The sequence below is a fragment of the Neomonachus schauinslandi genome, chromosome 4, assembly GCF_002201575.2.
Source record: "Neomonachus schauinslandi chromosome 4, ASM220157v2, whole genome shotgun sequence".
Taxonomy (NCBI): Eukaryota; Metazoa; Chordata; class Mammalia; order Carnivora; family Phocidae; genus Neomonachus; species Neomonachus schauinslandi.
Genome location: NC_058406.1, coordinates 14,591,718 through 14,612,407, shown reverse-complemented (window position 1 = coordinate 14,612,407; position 20,690 = coordinate 14,591,718). Strand labels below are relative to the sequence as shown.

General features: G+C 49.9%; 1 protein-coding gene and 1 pseudogene across 2 annotated transcripts; both read right to left on the bottom strand.

Annotated features, from left to right (window-relative positions):
* Positions 1 to 16: 16 nt before the first annotated feature.
* On the bottom strand, positions 17 to 19,186 carry PINK1 (PTEN induced kinase 1). Of its 2 annotated transcripts, none has more exons than XM_021684089.2 (8): positions 18,717 to 19,186; positions 8,631 to 8,912; positions 6,610 to 6,710; positions 3,426 to 3,608; positions 2,785 to 2,948; positions 1,718 to 1,845; positions 1,125 to 1,364; positions 17 to 317 (listed from the first exon to the last, which is right to left on the bottom strand). In XM_021684089.2, the coding sequence occupies exons 1-8, from the start codon at positions 19,110 to 19,112 to the stop codon at positions 60 to 62; spliced, it is 1,752 nt and encodes a 583-aa protein (XP_021539764.1). In that variant the 5' UTR covers positions 19,113 to 19,186; the 3' UTR covers positions 17 to 59. The 2 variants fall into 2 exon arrangements, with proteins under 2 accessions (XP_021539764.1, XP_021539765.1); XM_021684090.1 differs by having other exon boundaries at positions 1,125 to 1,361.
* LOC110575311 lies at positions 16,161 to 17,091 on the bottom strand (annotated as a pseudogene).
* Positions 19,187 to 20,690: the final 1,504 nt, after the last annotated feature.

Below are 20,690 nucleotides of genomic sequence, written 5' to 3'. Positions count from 1 at the left end.
CCAGCACCACACACAGGTTGCGAAGTTCTTTTAGTGATACGCCAGCAACAGCAGAGCCCTCACGGGGCTGCTCTCCAGGAGAAGAGGAGCAGGGCTGCCTGGCACAGCGCTTCGTACTCCAGGTTGGCCAGAAATAACATCTTCATCTTGGTTTCCACACAGCTCCTCTCTGTGAGCCTATCAGCCAGCAGAGTGGCAGCTGACTGTTGCAGGAGCCAGCCAATCATCTTGTCTAGTTTTAGATTCTTCAGGGCTAGAGTATGTTCACCCCAGAGGCTTAAATGAAGTACATTAGCAGCTACTCGGGCAGATGGTCTCTGCAACAGGCAGGGAAGCAGAAGCTTAGAACATCCTTGGCAAAGCATTCAACACAAAACCTGATTTCATGAATTCTTATTTTAGGGTCTTCCCTTCTCTGGCCCCAATCAAATTCTTGTCCACCCCTTTGTCTCTCCTTCCTATAATACCATTCACTCACCTGACACCTGTTGGCTGCTCTCTACCCCATTCCAGGCTTTTCCAGGTGCACACATGTGCCCCAGGCAGTCTGCATTGTTGAAATAGCCTCCCCATCAAGGAAGGCCCACAAACTGCCTGGGTCCTGGCACCCTCTGGAGTGCGGGGTCCTCTCATCACTTCGTAACTGGTAGCAGTGAGCACGAGCTGTGGCCCTGCCAGCATGCTGCCCAGTGGAAGGAAGTGGTAGAACAGTAGCTTGAGCCCTGGATGCCTTTGTGGGCCTGCCACGCCCAATCACGGCTTCAAACTATCTAGCCTTTATTTTCCCTTATTAATTTCGAAATGTCCAGATCTGCTCTTGGGAGAGGCCTTCACATCTGTCTCATTAGGTGTCAACTGTTCCTATAAACTACAACTCCATTAAACATTTCTTAAAAATAGATCTTCTAAGTAACTTAAACCACTAAAGCCAAGAAGAGTTGCACTGCTGGAATTCTAATTTGCTGGCCAGCTCCCCTAGTCCTGTCCATACTGAAGTTTGTTCTCCTGTACTTGGCCTTTATCTTTGTAAGAGGAGCCATCTGTCACTCTAGTCTTGCCCAAACCTGATCTTTAAAATGGAACACAGACTTCCACAATCCCTGCAAACCTGGGGACGGCCTTACCTTGCTGGCCTCTCGCTGGAGCAGTGACCTCACCAGCTGTCTTGCATCTAGAGGCACCGACTCGGGCAGTGCAGGCAGCTGAGCCTCCTGGTAACTGCGGCTTTCAAGGTGGGCCCCGCCCTGGCCATAGAAGGGATTGGAGAGCCCGAAGATTTCGTAGGCGAGCGCACCGACAGCCCAGGCATCCGCCTTGCTGTAGTCGATCACCGCCTTGGGGCCAGGGCAAGCGGTGGACACCTGCTTGGAAAGCAACAGGTGAGCTTCAAGTTGCTGGCATTCCTAACGTATTCGTGTACCTACACAGCACCCGACTCACGGGCTAATCTGAACTCCGTCCCAAGGAACCCAGAATGTGAGTGAGCTGTGGCTCAGACCCAGAAGAATCTGCTTAGGCCGCCTACTCTGTGCTGACAAAACGCCCATCTGTGAACATTAGGGAGGGCCAGATTCACAGGGCAAGGGACTTGTGCCAAATTAAGGGTCAGAAAAGATAGAGGTGTTGGGTAGGTAATGAGGCAGCGAGTCTTGTCCTCTCAGTCAGTGGAAACAAGATGAAGTCTGCTGACGGCACAGGCCAGCTCGTCGGGACTCACCTCTGGAGCCATCAGGCAGCCGTTTCCGCCCCGATCCACATACCAGCTGGTGAAAGGCAGCTGCAGGCCGGTGCGCTCGTCAGCCAGGCAGCAACCGAAGTCTGTGATCACCAGCCAGGGGCAGCCATCTGGGGAAGGGACGGGCAGAGAGAAGTGATGATTCTCTCCTCTGAGAGGCCTTCGCAGGAGCCCTACTACAGACACCAAGATGTGGGTGAGGGGCTAACAGGGACGCAGTATCAGCCCAGGAATGCAGTGGGTGGCCACTCCCCGGAGCACTCAATGGGAGGCCAGCTACAGGAGCGCGAAGATGCCTCCGGGGAAACCAAAGAACTGGATAAAAGTTTGGCTCGATGTAACTGATCAGTAATCGGAGCTATCCCAAGACTGAAGGAGCTGCTCCTGGTTTGCTCAGTAGATGGCGCTTAGCTCTAAGAGCTCTTATGCCCCAAATATCTTTGATCTGAACTTGAAACCCCAAGTCCAAACCATAAGAAACAGGTTCGTTAGGATTTAGTTATTTGTAAGAGGATTCACACAGACTTCCTTTAAAAAACTAGTTCCTCTTGCAATTTAATGGCACATTACTTTAAATCTTAGAGCTCAAAATTTACCCAATCTGTGATGCGCCTTTAAAATATCACAGGTTAAGTGGCCATCCAGCCTCTACTTCAGTGCTTCCCGTGTGGGGAACTGGGGAACTCATTATTTCCAGGGGCAGCTGGGCTTACATTTGGACAGCTCTCACTGTTTGAAAATTTTTTTTTCTACTGAGCTAAGTCTACCTCTCTTTTCTTTGAGAAAACTTCCACCACCGAGGTTTTTGTTCTGTAAGTGGGCAACAGAAAGGAACTCTCGGGGACTATTAACCATCATTCCACAAGCCCACAAAGAGAACAAAAGCCTCCATTTTGAAGGAGAGATTGCTCATCTCTTGGGTATAGAGCTAAATTAAGATACAACTTCTAATAGGACATAAAACCCAAAAGGACTGGAGGGGTCCTAAGTGTCTGCAGACCTGAAGTCTGGTGCCCCTGGAGGGCTGGGAAGGTGCGGCCAGGACCCACCTGCATCCAACTCCACGAGAATGTTGTCAGATTTTAAGTCTCTGTGCGCGACGCCCTGTTGAACCAGATGATCCACCGCCTCCAGCAGCTGCAAGATCATCACGGTGGCGAGGCGGGGGCTTGGGGTGTTCTCACGAAGGTACTGGCGCAGTGTGCAGGGATAGCTGGTGGAGAGGGTGACAGGGCCTCTGGCTGTCGCACATCAGTGGTCCCCCAGCATCTTATTTACTATTAGGATGATGGGCCTTCCTCTTCCTCAAGTTTTTTGATCTTTTTCCCCGAGCATTCTTTCTGTTACCACCCACCATCCTCAAGTTAGGAAGGGAGAGCTGGGGCCCCACATGATGGAAGTAATGGAACAGAGACTCCTTCCTCACGCCGGTGACAGCAATGCCAGGAGGTGTAGAGGGTTGGGGAGGAGAACTGGTTTTACACAACTGGTAGGCAAGCCACAGAGGGGGCAAGAGTCAAATGGACTAAAAACACCAGTGAGGACCAGGTTCTGAATGAAGAGGAGACTCCGGTTTCATGAGAAGTCACTCCAAAGGGACCCCGCTTTCTGGGACAGTAAGGGGTGAGGGTCCTCCTCCCTGCCAGCCCGTGCCTGCAGGTGCACAGAGGCACCCCCAGCTCCTACTTACTTCTTCATAACGAGGAAGAGCGTCCGCCCGTGGCCCAGGCCTTCGGGGTGAAGATGTGGGGGCAGCACATCAGGGTAGTCGACCAGGGCCCCTGGCAGCAGTGGTACAGAAGAGGTGAAGGCGCGAAAGACCCGGATGATGTTGGGGTGAGGGGCCAGTTGCTTGGGACCTCCCTTGGATCTTCTATTTCAGCCAAATGGGAGAGTCCAGTATCAGATACAACAGTTGGAAAGATAATTATGCCATGATAAATACTGACATTCACCCATTTTTTAATTTATCAAACATGTACTGTAGATCTGCTATGTGTCAGGTGCAGAACCTGGTGTTAGAGCGAAAAAACAAACCCATAAAAATGACTTGTCACATTTGATGACTCTGCTCCGTCCATCTGTCCATCCATCAATCCCATGCAGCAGAATACAGTGGTTAAGAGACTGGAATCAGACTACATGGCTTGAATTCCAGGTCTGCCACTGTAAGCCCCTGGCCAGGTTACTTCTCTGGGCTCAGTCTCAATTGCGAAAGGGAGTAAGGCAGTAACATAAGTTTTAAGGTTAATACTTACATAAAGGACCCATAATTTCTGATGGCAAGTTCTAGCATAACCCTTAAAGTGTAGTATGAGCTCAAACCTTTGTTGAGGGGCACCTGGGTGGCTCAGTCGGTAAAGCATCTGCCTTCGGCTCAGGTCATGATCCCCAGATCCTGGGATGGAGCCCTGCATCTGGCTCCCTGCTTAGCAGGGTGTCTGCTTCTCCCTCTCCCACTCCCCCTCCCCCTGCTTGTGTGCTCTCTCTCTCACACTCTCTCAAATAAATAAAATCTTAAAAAAAAAACAAAACCCACAAAACCTTTGCTGAATGAACGAACAACGGACACAGAGGCAGTTTGTAGTACATCAGTCACCTGCCCGTCCACCCCTCCTCCTCGGGGAGCCCCACACCCACAGCCCTGGTGAGGCACAGTAGCTGTGTTCTGGATGGTGTGCGTCAGCCTATGTCTCAGCCCCACCCCTCAGCCCGTACTCTCACTGGGTGGGCACCTGGCCTCAGGGCAAGGAGCCTGCGGTCACATCTGAGATACAAACGGTTGGTGGGAAAAGGGATGGGGGCCAGTTCAATTCTCTTTTTGAGGAGCACCAGTGAAAAAAACATGGTAGTAACTTAGCAGTCAGCAATGGAGCTGAAGGTGAAGGATGCCATGAGACTTGATTGGGGCCGTGGGAAGCCAGAGATGTAGAAACCAAAGGCACACAGACACGGAAGAGCTATGGGGTAAGAAATAAGGACACTGGGGTGGCAGAGAGCAGAGAATGGAGCAGAAGCCCAGAGACATGAAGACAACACTGAGGGAGCAAGATGCCCGCCCCCATCTTAAGATCTGCCTCAGTTCCCGAGCTCTGCGGAGTCAGTCCATGTGTGGCCTACTGCTCTTTCTCTTGAGTCCATCTGAGTGCACCCCTGTAAGCAATCAAGGGAGTTGAAACGTTGTTCCTAGCCTTAAGCTAGTGGGAGAATCAGGATCCTAGCTCGAGGCTGTTCATGTCACAGTGGGGAAAGCTCTGCCCGGTTGTTGTGGGAGCCCACGGGAGGAGTGTGGCTGTGTGAGGTATGTGTGTGTGGGGGTGTGTTTGAACTGAGACGAGTGGGACAGGAGGCTGTGGGGAGGGCGGCCCAAGGAGAGCTAACTGCATGTACAGAAGACAGGCATGGAGGAGCGTGGTGCATGTGGGGGAGGGCAGTATGAATTCAGTATGGTAGAGCACAGGGTGTAAATGGGACAAGATCAGAGATCAGGTGGGAGAGGAAGGAGGAGCAGATCACAAGGGCCGAGCCTGAGTCCCCAGATGAGCAGAGAGGCTAGATGGAAATATGCCCAGAGTGCTCTCAGGGACTGAGTCACTGATGTCATCAGTACTTTAGGTAATAGACCTTCTGTCAAATTCATGGGATCATTCGACGGACATTTACTGAGCTGTAGGGGTACAGAGCAAACAAAACAGGAAAGCCCTGCCCTCAGAGTGCTCGTAGTACAACGGGAGAGGCAGGATAGACAAAGCCATCTATGATTTAAGGTCAGATGGTGATAAATGCTATGAAAACACCGCAAGCGGGGGAAGGGGTCGGAGGCCGGCAGGGAGGACTGCAGATGGGAGGTCTGCATCAGCAGGCCCGACACAGAACCGCCGGAGGGAAACGCGCCCCCCGCCCCCGGCAACAGCCATTCCCTACCAAGGGCCAAGGAGCGGAGGAGGACACCAAGCCCACCAAGCTTCTGTCGGCTGGCACGGCCCCTCAGGCACAGGAGAGCCTTCCAAACCACGGAAGCCGCTTTCCATGTGCTTTCTTGAGTCCCTGTGCCTGCTCTCCCGCTTCTGACAGCACTAGGTCTAGAAACCACCCACTAGTGAGCTGCCAAGACGCAGCTCTTCCCGATGGTCTGCAAATACGAGAGGGAGCACACTGTCGCACGCTTGGCACCGCACCGGGTCGCACGCGCAGCATTCATCTTCGCCGCCGTACACAGCGCCTACAAAGAGCTAGGAGCGCGGGCTGCCATCCGCCCCCTCTTCCCTCTGCGGAGTGGCCTCTTTGCTCACCTCTCTGCCCAGGTGGTGCCTATTCATCTTCAAAAGGCAGCAATGATGGTCCCTTCGAGAGGCCTTTCCAAATGGGCTCCCCTCAGCACCCGAGCATCCATGATTCTAGCACTTACCACCCTGACCTCTGCTCCCAACTTGTCTCGTTCCTCTGCCACACACAGAACTCTTGAGAACGGGCCACATTTTTTTTAAAAGCTCTTGGCACTGCCAAGACTGGAATGAGTGTTGCCTGCGCTGGGGCCAGAGTTCAGCTGGTATGGATGAGTGGTGTTCCCCCTGGGCATTACTTAACAACCAGAAGTCAGATCAATTTTCCAACATTCTGAATTGGGCATTTTGGGACAGCCTCTCTCTGCCCCAGTGTGAATCAGCCACCTGCATCTTCAGTCGGAGTCAGATGATCTGCAATCTTTCCCAAGCTGAATTATCCAACAACTACAAAGCCACCATTAACTACATCACTCAGTGAGCATTTACTATCTATTATTACATGTCCATCAGACACCGCTCTGTGGACACAGGTGAGGATTTTGCTCTCAAAGAACTCACAGCCAGTCTGGTGGGCAGATGAGTGCTTACCTGTAAGTGACTGCTCCGTACTCCCCGCCCAAGGCCACTCGACTAGCTGGGACCAGCTCCTGGCTCATCGTCCTACAGATGGCTTCACTGGAGGAGCCTGCCTGGAACACAATCATGAATTCAGGGTTATACAGACAGGAGCAGGTCCAAGTCCTCCTTGTAATCTGGACCAGACAGCTACTGCCTAGAATTGTTTGTTTAAGATTTTATTTTTAAGTAATCTCTACACGCAATGCTGGGGCTTGAACTCACAACCCCAAAATCAAGAGTTGCACGCTCCACCGACTGAACCAGCCAGGTACTCCTAGAATTGGTTTTGACATTCAAGATAAGATAAACTCTCTGGGGGTGCTTGGGTGGCTCAGGTCATGATCTCAGGGTCCTGGGATTGAGCCCCACGCCAGGATCCCTGCTCCGTGGGGAGTCTGTTTGTCCCTCTCCCTCTGCTCCTCCCCCTGCTCATGCTCTGTCTCTCAAATAAATAAAATCTTAAAAAAAAAAAAAAGATAAACTCTCTGAAATAGCAAGCCAAGCTACTCTCTCCTGGGAGAGAGAGGCAGAGAATCCGTCTGTGCCAACTCCCAGGGGGCTTCAACATCACATCTCAAACTCTTGGCAGTTCGGGTGCCCAGGGCAGGAAGAGATGGCAAGATAGGGTGAGGGACCCTTCTTCCTGCCATCAATGCCTCCGGTCACCACCAGGCTCAAACTGGCCACTGGGTCACTAAGACTACCCCCAGCAGGCTGCCTTCAGTGGACAGGCAGAGCCGGACAAATCTGCCCTGGATAAGGTTGTGCTGAATCACAGGATGACCTTCCCCAGCCCCTCAGTAAAAAGGAACAACGGCAAGAACCAAAGACGAGCAAAAGCACCCATTTTCCTTATTTTATTACAAAGGTCTCTCCAATCCTGTGGAACCCATTAGGAACCCTCTAGGAGTCAAGTCATTTAGCTTTTGTGTGTGCGACAGTCAGCATGCCCATCTGGAAGTTTTGATGCTAACCCTGGCTGTTTCACAGGCAAAGGCCTTGGCTACTTGTTAGCTAATCACCTAGCTCAGAAAGGCAAGAGTCTAATAACCTTCATCCCCCAGGTCAAAACCAGAAACTGCATTCTTCAGTGTCTAGCATGAACTGCCATGGCTGTGTCCCACCTTAGGCTTGGGCGGATGCTCTGGGCAGAAGAACATCGCATCTTGATTAATTTTCTAAACCCACCTATATAGCAAGAAGAGAAAGAAATTGCTCTAGACGAAATCTTTGTTTTTGTGGAGGGAAAACACTCAATTTCCCTAAGCCTTGAGTCCTCCCAGAGTTGAGAGCAGGGAGGTGACAAACAAGCCTTTGATTTGGAGGGGAGGCTGAAGGGGAGTCTAGAGGACAGGAGTGTGGCCTCTCCTCTCCAGTGAGGCAGGTCAGGGGAGCGAAAGAGGGAGGATGGTGGGAACGGCAGGCCCGAATTCAGCTAACTGGATCAGCTAACTGGATCATGAGGAACCAGGGGCTCAGGCACCTGCTGCTGTGTGTGGACCAGACCAGAAGCATGGGCATCACCTGGGAGCTGGTTAGAAAGGCAGAATCCCAGCTCCCATCCCAGGCCAGCTGACCAGAATCTGCCTTTTAACTGGATCCTCAGGTGACTGGCAGACATTACAGTCTGAAACTGCTTCAGACTCTTGCATGAGAGGGCAAGGAAGCCTAACTATACAGGCGCCCATATGCTGTGGACAGCCCGCCTGTCTACCTCCTGGGAAAAAGCACTAGCAGGTTCACCAAGACCGGGGGTTGCTTTTTTTTTTTTTTTTTTAAGATTTTATTTATTTATTTGAGAGAGAGAGATCACAAGCAGGGAGAGGAACAGAGGGAGAGGCAGACTCCTCTGCCAAGCAGGGAGCCCACAGGATCCCAGAACCTGGGATCACGACCTGAGCCGAAAGCAGATGCTTAGCCGACTGGGCCACCCAGGCGCCCGTGGTGTTTTGAGAAATGCCCAATTCAAAGATGAAAGGCCCCCTCCTCACCGAGATATTCCACATCATTTTGATGGCTAAGGGAAAGGCAGGGGCCTGGGAAGCTGGCTCCTCTTCTCGTGGAACGACATCCGGGCCTCTGCCTGGAAGAGGCCTGATGCTCTTCACCACCTCCAGGTTCTGGGGCAACACAGGCATGGCGGCTTCATACACAGCAGCGCTGCAGCCCTTGCCAATGAACTGCCCTATCAGATACTCCTCCAGCCGGAAGCCCTGCCGGCGTCTGGTGTCCAAGGGGTCAGGTAGCAGCTTGTTTTTCTGGGTAAAAATTGCCTGTGAGGAACAAAACACGCACGATGAGCCAGGATGCCTAGTAAGGCTCAAGGGCAGTGGGGGAGGGGAGAGGGAGAGCCAGGCAAGGTCTTCACTGACAAGATCAAGAGCTAGTAAAAACACAACCAAATTGGGTTTTACTGCTCATCCTGGGCTTAGGCCAAGCTACCTCTCTCTCCCATTATTCAGAATAATTTTTTCTCAAACTCTGTACCTTCACTGCAGTCAGAGAACACTGCAAAACTTCTCACCTCTGCAGCTGGCCCACCTTACCTGCCAAGCTCCCCGCACAATGTTGGAGGCTTCTGATTACAGAGACAGCTCTCTGGGCAAGGGCCTTGGCAGGCAGCTACTGGATGGTTCTCGGGAGCTATGGAGGGGCAGCTCTCCTCAGATCTTCAGAGGAATACTAGGGCTGATGTTTGGTTAAGGCTTTGTCTGCTACCAGAGCCACTAATAAGGGTTTTGGAGTCTGTGTGTGGGCCGCCATCCTGGCACCTTGATCTGCCCGATTGTTCCCTTGGGCAATCAAGCAGTCCCATTTCTGGTGTCCTTGGCAGCAGACAACAGCTGCCTTCTTGGGTTCCAAACAGCTCTAATAATTCTAAAATATCTGAAGTCTACCTCCAGTTTGCAGGGCTTCAGGAGAAAGGGCAGCTTTAGGGAATGGGAGAAAATTGGAAACCTTAGTTTGGAAAATCATAACCAGATACTGGAGGAAATCAAAATTCAGGATCCAGCCCAGTTTTAGAGGCAAACAACAAAGAGCCAAAGACAGTTACTCTAACTTCCACGAATGTGTGATTTCTCTTTCTAAAATCACCCTCATTTCCACCCAAGATAGCCAAAGTAAGACTCCAGTTTTAACAATCTTGGCCTATTTATTTACATAAGTGCTGCAAGAATAAATAGTGATTGGCCATATAGGGTTTGCTTTATTTTTAAACAGAAAATCTGCTTTGCTGGAACTTTTCATAAGGAATTTCAGACTGAACTTTTAATAGTCTCTCAAGCCTAAGAAGCCAAGCCAAATACTTGTCATCAGACTTTGCCTGCAATACCTACAGATTTGGGTAAATTCCTCTCTTCTTGAGGTCCCCAAAATAACCTGAGGTTCCTGCACCTGCCAGGAAGTGACTTTCTTTATTCACCTGGTAAGGCTGCTGGGCACCCTATAAGCAAGGTACGAGGCTGATTTTTCCAAGGGGCTTCACTGACTCCATAAAGTCAACCTTAGTTCCTTAAAACTGTCTGGTCATATCTGAGTCTATGCATGTCACCCTCAAAGAGGACATTCCAGCCAAAGCATTGATAATATAACCAATGTTTCCAATTGTGTCCTATCATAAGAGCAGATTCTTACTGAACTTATGCAAACAAATACACTGCCATGAATACATAATACTCTCTGAGAGTTTCTGAATCTGGAGGGATCAGGTGGGAAGAAAAAGATAAATGTTTCATATCTGTTTACAAAGGAATATTTTACCAAATTTCTGCAAGTCATAACAGCTTAAGAGAAAAAGTTTCCTTAAATCTGGAAAAGCAAACATTAAAGAACCAGGAACATTTCAAACGAGTAATCATCTTCCTTAATTCACTCAGTCCCATATTACTAATTCTTGTTCTGCTTCAATGCAGTTTTCCTGTTAGTTCCAGAAATTCTTACTCAATTTGGTTTTACGATTTTAAAGGTATCAGAGACCTGTACTTGTCAAAAGTCCTTTCCACGAATCTCCTTGAAGCTGAAACATATCTGTAACAGCATCAGAGTAAAACAATGACTGTAAATGACAAAAGACACAAAAATGGCCATGGTTTTTCTGTGACACACAATGCTTCAATATAGAATAAGTGATGACATTATACCAGGACATATCAAAATCTTGGGAATTTTATATAATTTCTTGAACGGTTATCGCATTCACCCATATAACATAATCTAAGGTTTATCACCACTTATTTGACAATGCTTCCCATGTAATATGACATACCAAATGAACAAGTCTCGTTAATAAAAAGATTTCATTTAGAAGTTGAATCTTGGGAATTTGGTCAAAAATATCATAAGGTTTTAAAGCACATGCCTAAAGAGGATTACAGATCATTACAAAACTTAATAATTATCTATTTAACCAAGGTGGCATTAAGATTCTAAAGGCAAACAGAGCTCTCTGAAGAGCAAAACTTAGCTCTTTTAAGATTCAACTGTCTGAAATAATCAAAGACCTAATAAAGACAAAACATGGAAACTTTTCTTCTAGGAAGATTAAAGATAAAGACAAAAGGCCTTTGTTTATAATTTCTTAAGAGGAGACCAATATGGGGTGCCTGGGTGGCTCAGTTGGTTAAGCGACTGCCTTCGGCTCAGGTCATGATCCTGGAGTCCCTAGATCGAGTCCCGCATCGGGCTCCCTGCTCGGCAGGGAGCCTGCTTCTCCCTCTGACCCTCCCCCCTCTCATGTGCTCTCTCTCTCTCTCATTCTGTCTCAAATAAATAAATAAAATCTTTAAAAAAAAAAAAAAGAGTAGACCAATATGGGATGCCTGGGTGGCTCAATCAGTGGGCATCTGTCTTCAGTTCAGGTCATGATCCCAGAGTCCTGGGGTCGAGTCCCGCATTGGGCTCCTTGCTCAGTGGGGAGCCTGCTTCTCCCTCTGCCTGCCACTCCCCCTGCTTGTTGTGCTCCCCCTCTCTCTCCAACAAATAAATAAAATCTTTAAAAAAAAAAAAAAAAAAGAATAGACCAGTAACTAAGAAAATGGTCATTTTAATAGGAAAACCAAATTCCAATCTTGTATTGATGTACTTTTTTTTCCATCTTTTTTTTTTTAGATTTTATTTATTTATTTGTCAGAGAGGGAGAGAGCGCAAGCAGGGGGAGAAGCAGGCTCCCCGCTGAGCAATGAGCTCGATGTGAGACTTGATTCCAGGACCCTGGGACCATGACCCCAGCCAAAAGCAGATGCTCAACCGACTGAGCCACCCAGGCATCCCATATTGATGTACTTCTGCGAGTAAAACTCATTCATTCCAACAAGATGAAATTTTTAAAAAATGTATGTTGTCCCTCCCTGTCACAGCCCATGTTGACATATACTCATTGAGACAGGGCCAACCAGGGTGCTGCATGGATCTGAGCCTTTGTGGTGGGTGCTGCGATGTGCTGGCCAGAATCTCCATCAGGAATGAATGACCTTCAGCTGTGGGAATTGCCAACAGTCCTCAGCTCTCGGTGGTCATCAGGGAGGGCCCTGACTGAAGACAGCCGCCTTGCTGAGGTCATGCTCTTCCTAGGTGGTCCCGGTCCAATGACTGTTCATAGGAGTATATAAAATCCAGCCGTTTGCCCCAATTTCGGATGGTTCTGAAGGGTAATCCGACCTTTGGAACTCCTTAAAGAAGGGGCTGAGGCTTCTGTTGATGTTGTATCACTGCTCGACCTCTGCCTGGTCCTGTTCTCTTAACCATCTGTCTCTTCCTGTCTCTTCCCCAGCTGTTGATCACTCCCTAATAAACTTCTTGACTAATCTCCATAATCGTGGTCCCGACCATCCACAAAATTCCTTCCCAAAGATTCCCTTCTCATAGATCTTCTACAACTTTTCTTCTTATATTCAGTTTTGTCCTAAGTTTTCCTTGCTTAAATAATCAGTCACACTTTCCTTACATAGAGTTGTTTCCCTTAATAGAAGCCAAAAACAAACCTATGTTTGTTCTCAACAATTATGTTTAGATTATCCATGATACTTTATAACATGAACCTGACTTTCAGTAAATACAGGCAGAACAAAAGTTCTACCTCTACTACTGGCAACTTTAAAAACATGTCCATTGTAATTAAACCAACAACCTTAAATTAGCTTTAATATTGAATGTTTTCCCAGATCACATGAACTTGGAAGTATTTTTCTTGGTATTGGAATGCCCAATTCTTTTTTTTTTTTTTTTTAAGATTTTATTTATTAGAGAGAGAGGAGAGAGCACAGAGGGAGAAGCAGACTCCCTGCGGGGCTCGACCCCAGGACCCCAAGATCATGACCTGAGCCGAAGACAGATGCTTAACCGAGATACCTAGGCGCCCCTGGAATGCCCAATTCTTACAACTACTTGCCTTTACACCAACTAAATTGAGCTATTCTACAAATTAATTTTAGCAACACCATCCAGAGGTAGAGGAAAAAAAATCTCACATTTACAACATCCATACATGGACACACAAATACACAAACGAGATGCAAACAAAATCTTAAAGGCCCAATTTCCAAATATATCATAATTTATGGCTCCATTAATTGGGCATTTTTCTCCAGTCTAATGAATATTATTAAGCAGTGTTGCAAAACAAAGACTGCCCAAGTTTGGGTTGCACTGGGGAATCAAATTCACTTTCCATTTTCCAATTAGAACATGGCTGGTTTTGTCCAAAAATATCAAAAGCTGAAGCAACAGACAAACCAAATGGAGCCCTGAGTACCTCTGTGAGCACGGGTTCCTCCCCCAAAGCCAGGGCTTCACCTACTGAACAGAGCAGCTCCCTAGTCAACTCTCAGATGAGGAGGCCAAGGCTCAGAGATCCACACCAATCCCCCTATTTGGAGGCAACCCACCAGGAAGAGGAAATAAGCTCACGTGGCCTTGCACACGAAAGACTCACCGAGACCCGTGTCCAAACCGAAGCCAAAAACTGCTTCCTTGCTGCAAGAGTTAAATTAGGTGCCCAAGGCTGGCGGTGCCCAGTGGGGATGGGACTTGGGATGGTCCCTAGGACAAAGAGCCCAGGCAGTCTCTTGGACTGGTCACCGCATTCCCCGTACTGGCTGGGGTCTGACCAGCCACAGGCTAAGCGCTCCCTCTGACTCGCAGCAAAATCACTGAGACGGCCAGTGCAGCAAGGTAAGGTTTTTGGTTTTTTTTGAGAGGTCACCAAATAAGGAGATGGGGGAAGAAGCCTCAAATCTGCCTCCCTGGAGGAGGAGAGTCGGGGATATTTCAAAGCAAGTGGAGAAAGTCTGGGTAAAAAGTTGCAGCTGTGCTTATTAGTCCTATTAACCCCTTGGTTACCAGTTTCACGTTCACATGTCACTCTTCTGCTCAAACACCTAACTTTTATTCAGCAACTTGGCCTGGTGCTTCCTATTTGTGAAAGCTTTCACCAGGCTCTACTGTGCAGTACCCATACTTATCTTTCATACGACTCTCTCTAACCCTAACCCTCTATCCGAACCGGTTTCTGTGGAGTCGCTCTGCCTGGCTCATCCCTACTTATCCGTCAAGTTCCAACTGAAGCTCCTCCCTCCTCCAGAACCAGCCTGCACAACCCAGCCCACAGCAACCTGTCCTGGAGGATTCCTACAGCAGTGGCTATCTATAAGCTAATACACCTTGTGTGAGAACTTTTACCTTTAAAAAAAAAAAAAAGAAAGAAAGTCTATCTTGCCTTGCCAACTAGTTTCTAAACTCCATGGAGCAGAAGCAATGTTCTGTAGAGTAATCCTTTATCAACCGTGGCTTTGAGAATGAGATATATTTTTTTAAGTTTTAATTTTGAAATAATTTAGATTCACAAGAAGTTGCAAAAAAAAAAAAAAAAAAGTACGAAGCGTCCTGTGTCCCTTCACCCAGTTTCCTCCCATGGTGACATCTTATAAAGCAGCAATTCAATATCAAAACCAGGACAGTGAATTGGTACACTGCTGTCAACTAGACTACAGACCTTATTCAGTTTTCACCATCTTTTTATTTTTATTTTTTAAAAGATTTTATTTCTTTATTTGACAGAGAGAGAGACACAGCGAGAGAGGGAACACAAGCAGGGGGAGTGGGAGAGGGAGAAGCAGGCTTCCCGCTGAGCCCGATGTGGGGCTCGATCCCAGGACCCTGGGATCATGACCTGAGTCAAAGGCAGACGCATAACGACTGAGCCACCCAGGCACCCCTTCACCATCTTTTTAAACCTGCATTCGTTTGTGTGTGTGCGTGTGTGTGTGTGTGTGTATGCAGCTCTATGCAACTTTTTTTTTAATAGATGAAGTTTAATATAAAGAATTAATTGAGGGACGCCTAGGTGGCTCAGTTGGTTAAGGGTCGGCCTTTGGCTCGGGTCATGATCATGATCCCAGGGTCCTGGGATCGAGTCCCGCATCAGGCTCCTTGTTCAGCGGGGAGTCTGCTCCCCCTGCTTGTGCACGTCCCCCCCTCCCCCCCGACAAATAAATATTTTAAAAAAATAATTAATTGATTTTAACAGCAAATTGAAATAACAAGAGATTCACTGGTAAGGGGCCTTGGCATGTACTAAATCCCCGGTGGGGAGTCATTCGCAGGGAGGCACTGCTCTCTGGAACTGCGGGGGCGGGGCGGTTTCCAGGGGAAGCTGCTGACCACCTGGCACTTCAGGAGCCACATGCTGGGGAGGCCGCATGCAATGCAGGTGCCCAGGAGCCCGCAGAGCAAGCACATGGGCAGGGAACCAGGAAGCAAAAGCCCTTCCTCCTGTAATCTCTCCTGGACCCTCTACTGACAAACCTTATCCTGTCACTTAGCAAAGGAAAAACTGTTTCAAAGGCCCAGGTCAATTTTCACAGAGCCAACAAGAAAGCTGAACTTGGAGCTGAGTCAATAAATTGGTAAGCGGGAACACTGTGGGACTTAGGGCACTACCGGCATTTAGTGAGTGGAGAGGCCTGGGATGCTGCAGCGAGCGGTGAGCTGAACTGTCTCACACAGGGAAGCAGCAGCCCTGAAATATGCCAGGAGCACCTCTGTATCAGTCAGGGTCCCGGCAGGAAACGGCAGCATACTCAAATAAGGATACTTTGAGAAGAGTCTCTGGACATGGTAGTGGGCAGGGCTGGGAAACCACAGGGGGAGTGCAGCTCCCTGGGGCTGCTTACCTCCCCCAGGCCTGAAGAGGCAGGAGGCAGCTGTTGGAACCCAGGAGAGAAGCGTGTGGGAAGAGCTGCCTGACTGGATGATAGGAGTGGTGACCTTTCAGCACGGGGTGCAGCCAGCCACAGCCCGAGGTGGGGAATAAATACCCCAACCTCATGCTCTCCCCTCCGACCTGCTGTGCCACGCCCCTCATCCCACTCCGAACCCCACGTTGAGTGAACCCAGATGGAAGACAGAAGGATGGAGAACTGTCAGACACTCCCCAGAGTCCACTGAGACCCAGCTTGATGGGGAGGGGACCGAGGGCTAGGCAGGAATGCGGCTGGCTGTGTCTGGAGACTGCTCCTCTGGCCCTAACTCGTGGCCCTGAGCCCAGTGAGCCCCCAGAACCTCGCAGCTGGACAGCATCTCCTCCAACAAGATCCGAGTGAGGGCCAGGTTGGGCACGGCAGGGAAGTCTGCGACGTCCAGCCTGCGGAGGGTCAGAGGCCGTCCAGGCCGTGGTAGCTGGCAGCCCAGCCGCTGACATCGACAGCCTCCAGAGGCACTGCCTGGAACTTCGAGAACTCAAGAGAGAAGTGGCCATGTTCATCTGACCATATCCACTCCTTGCCCTGAAACGGCTGTGCCTCCCTGCTTCAGGATGTAACAGGCACCCCCGAAGTATGGGCCATATCGCCCCGTGATGTAGGCGAAAGGTTGATTTTTCTGGTGCACCTGCGACACCTGCTTTTGGAGCAGGTACTCTCTCAGAGCCTCCACGTCACAGAAGCGGTCAGCCAGGACCTGGAGCAGCGACCTCCCCTTCTTCCAACTGCCTTCTGGGGCCACCGCCCTGCCCAGGATATGGATACCACCGGTATCCCCCGTTCCAGGCCAGGGCCACCAGGTGCAAGGACTCTTAAAGCCCCCAAACTCTTCCTTCAACCTCCTTCCAGTCTTCTCTTAGCCTGCTCCAACCCTGCCCTGGGCGCCGCCACCTTGCTAGACTGCCAACTGTATGCAAACTGATCCCATGTACAGATTTGTGTGATCACCACCACAATCAAGGTTCAGAACTGTGCCATCACCGCAGAAGAACTCCTTCGTGCCACCTCTGTATCTGCACTACCCCCACCCCGCCCCTGTCCTCTGGCAACCACTGATCTGTTCCCCATCTCTATAGTTTTATCATTTTAAGAATGTTACAGAAATGGAATCACACAGTATGTACCCTTCGGGGACGGTCTTTTTTCACTAGGCATAATATCTTTGAGGTTTACTTAGGTTGTTACCTGTATCCATAGTTGATTCCTAGGTATTACTTAATACTCTCTTCGTCTGGCAAAACTGAAACTCCACACACATTAAACACTAACTGCCCACTCCCTCCTCCCTCCAGTGCCTGGTAGCCACCATTCCACTCTCTGTTGTGTGACTCTGACTACTCTAAGTACCTCATATAAGTGGAATCATACAATATCTCTCCTCGTGACTGGCTTATTTCACTTAGCATAATGTCCTCACATTTCATCCATGTTGTAGGATGTGTCAAAACTTCTTTTCAAGGCTGAATAATACTCCATTGTATGTAGACACCATACTCTGCTTACCCATTCATCCATCCATGGACATCTGGGTTGCTTCTGACTATTGTGAATAATGCCGCTATGTACATGGGTGTACAAACATCTGCTCAAGTCCCTGCTTTCATTTCTTTGGGGCATATCCCCAGAAGTGGAACTCCTGGGTCAAATGATAATTCTATTTTTAATTTTGGGGGAACTGCCATACTGTTTTCCACATCTACTGCTGACAAGGAGAGCAGCTGGGGACTGGACCACATGTCACCTGTCACCCAAACTGGCCAGAGCTCAAACATGAGACACTCTGGTCACGAGTAAGAACAACTGGAACAAGGGCTGGAAACCAGGAAACATGGGAGACACTGCCCAGTCCTTAAACAGCTGTGTCCTTGGGCAAGTGACTCCATCTTCCCCGACCTCAGCCCTACGCTGTACCACACAGGCGCTGAGCTAACTCCGTGAGTGGTTTTAGACCCCAGAAGGCTGATCGACCTGGAAGAAATGGGAATTGGGCCAGCAGATGGCCTTCAGACCTGAACCGCAACAGTGGCTCTTCCTGGGTCTCCTGCCTGCCTGACGACCCTGCAGATTTTGGATTTGCCAGCTTCCACAACTACAGAGCCAATTCCTTAAAATAAATCTCTCTCGCGTTTTTTTTTTTTAATAAACATATGCTATTGGTTCTGTTTGTCTGGAAAAGCCTAATACAGATTTTGGTTGAGTAGAAACAGAGGTCTCTGTGCTATTTTAAGCATTTACAAAGCCTCCCCTCCCCCATATCCAGTGACTCCTGACAACTTTACACAGGTTAATGAAAACTGTTACGTCTTATGTTTTCTACTGCTGTTCATAGTTTTTACTTTGGCTTCAGCTATGTCACTGATTGGCTAAACTGTGGAGGCTTAGGTTAAAGGCACAGGCTTTGGAGAGTCAGACTTTGGGCACTGTCTGCTAATAGCTGTGTGACTTCGAGCAAATTACTTCACCTCTCTGAGCACTTTTCCTCGTCCGTAAACTGGGGATGACAACTATCTCAGGGAAAGAAGTGTCATGATTTAATTGTCATTACATTTTAGAAAACTTAGACAAAGCCATCAGCCACGGTGCAGCGGGCACTAAAAGTAGCAGCATGTCTTCCAGAACATGCCGTTTGAGGGAGGGAACATGTGAGGCGCTGGCCCCAAATCAGGAGTGCAGTATCACTGCAAATGAACCTCAGCTGGTGATGTCCAACGCATTTCCAGCTGGGACAGACGTAGAGCTTGACCCCATGGCCCCAGGAAGCAGGTGACTCCCAGCCCCGCCCCCACACTAGCCCCGCCCCGCCCCCGGGCTTTCGCTCACCTGGATCTCCTGACAGGCCGACGCCGCCCGCCGACCCTCCGCTTGCTTCTCCTCGATGAGGCCCAGGCCCAGTCCGAAGGCCAGAAAGACGGCCCGGCCGCAAGGGCCCGCGCTGCCCCGGGCCCGCACCGTGAACTGCCGCTGGAGCCGCGCCGCCAGCCCGGCCACCGACTGGCGGAAGAAGCGGTAGCGGTCGGGGAGCCCGAGCCCGAGCCGGCGCCGCTCCGCGCCGGGTCCCGCGGCCTGGCCGGGGCGTTCTCCGCGGCGCCAGGCCGCCGCGGGGCCCGGCCGCTCGGGCCGCCCCCAGACGTAGGCCGAGCCAGGCTTGGCGGTGAAGCGCAGCAGCAGCGCTCGACCCAGCTGCAGGCCGCGGCCCAGCGCCTGTCGCACTGCCATGGTGGCACCGCGACCCGGTTCCCTCCAGCCGCCCCGGACGCCAAGCGTCCGGGACGCTCCGCACCACAACAAACTTCGGGGCGGTGCCTCTGCGCAGGCGCGGGCGCCGGGGGTGGGGTGGGGTGGGGTGGGCGGGACCGCCGCTCCGGCGGTTCCCCCGCTGGGCGCGAGGGGGCGCCATGCGCGCACCTGCGCGGCGGGTAGCTTCTCGCCCAAGTGCACTTTGTTTTTGTTTTTTTTAAAGATTTTATTTATTTATTTGAGAGAGAATGAGAGACAGAGAGCACGAGAGGGAAGAGGGTCAGACGGAGAAGCAGACCCTCCGCTGAGCAGGGAGCCCGATGCGGGACTCGATCCGGGGACTTCAGGGTCATGACCTGAGCTGAAGGCAGTCGCTTAACCAACTGAGCCACCCAGGCGCCCCCAAGTGCACTTTGAATCCAGCGTGGAGGGGTTAAGAGTTCTGAGTGTGAACATCGCTGGTCCTGGGCAAAATCGAGAAACTGAGAAAGGAAACTATTTATTGACCATCACCCGCCACGCCAGACTCTTTACATCTGCTAATTCATTTCATTTTCGCCCAGGAATGTCATTTTTATAGATAAGGAAACTGAGGCATGGAAAGGGTGGTGACAGTCTGTGGTCACATGCGGTGTCAGAGCTGAGATTAAAGTTCACGTTGCCCTGATTGTTGAGTCCTTGCCCACTGTACTACATGGATGGAGGTTTCTGTGATTTGTCTTGCATAACCGACCACCCAGACCCGCACCCACACAGGCAGGCTAAAGAATGTCGTTTGTGAGACTTGTCCTGCATGAGTGACCTTGGGAGCCTGGTTAGTTGACATTAGCTCGCCTCCAGGTCAGAACTGGCCCTTGTGGGGGTGACTGGGTGGCTCAGTCGTTTGAGCGTCTCTGCCTTCGGCTCAGGTCATGAGCTCAGGGTCCTGGGATCAAGTCCCAACTTGGTCTCCCTGCTCAGCGAAGAGTCTGCTTTTTCCTCTCCCTCTGCCCTTTGTTCCCCCACCCCCCACCCCGGCTTGTGCTTTCTCTCTCTCAAATAAATAAATAAAATCTTAAAAAAACAAAACAAAACAAAAACCTAGCCTTTCTGGTCCAGACACCAAAGAGCTATAAATCTTGCCTTATATCCCCTTTGGGTCTAGGCTGGGCTGGCCCCCCAGAATGGAATCTGGGAGGGGAGGAAAACACATCTAGCCCAGGCTCCTTGAAGATGTAAAGACATGATGAGAGAGGAATGCAGCTTGCTCCAAACCGCATGTAGGCAAACAAATGTTTAACTTCACACTCCATTATTTTGCCATATAAATCTGGCCTTTATGGGGATGGTCAGTTGAAAGTCTCACTTGAGGGGAGGATGCTCCACCCAGGCCTTTCAATGGGGACTCCAGCCTGGCTGTCTCCACAGGGAGACCAGCTGATGAGGTTGGCTGTTCTAAGTACCCGATCCGATGTAACTTCGCCTTATTCTCCTTTGCTGCTTACTAGTACCCTTGTTGATGTGTAGATTCCTTTGTTTTTCCCTTTCCACTTCTGTTTCTACTCAGTTTTTATAATA

Bases quoted from the DNA above. Each gene is read 5' to 3' on its own strand.
- PINK1 (XM_021684089.2), bottom strand. From the start codon at position 19,112: ATGGCAGTGCGACAGGCGCTGGGCCGCGGCCTGCAGCTGGGTCGAGCG. The intron at 6,711-8,630 runs GTGAGGAGGGGG...ATTGTGTTCCAG, and splicing joins AAATGATGTGGAATATCTCG to GCAGGCTCCTCCAGTGAAGC. The intron at 3,609-6,609 runs GTAAGCACTCAT...TGGCTGAAATAG, and splicing joins TACGGAGCAGTCACTTACAG to AAGATCCAAGGGAGGTCCCA.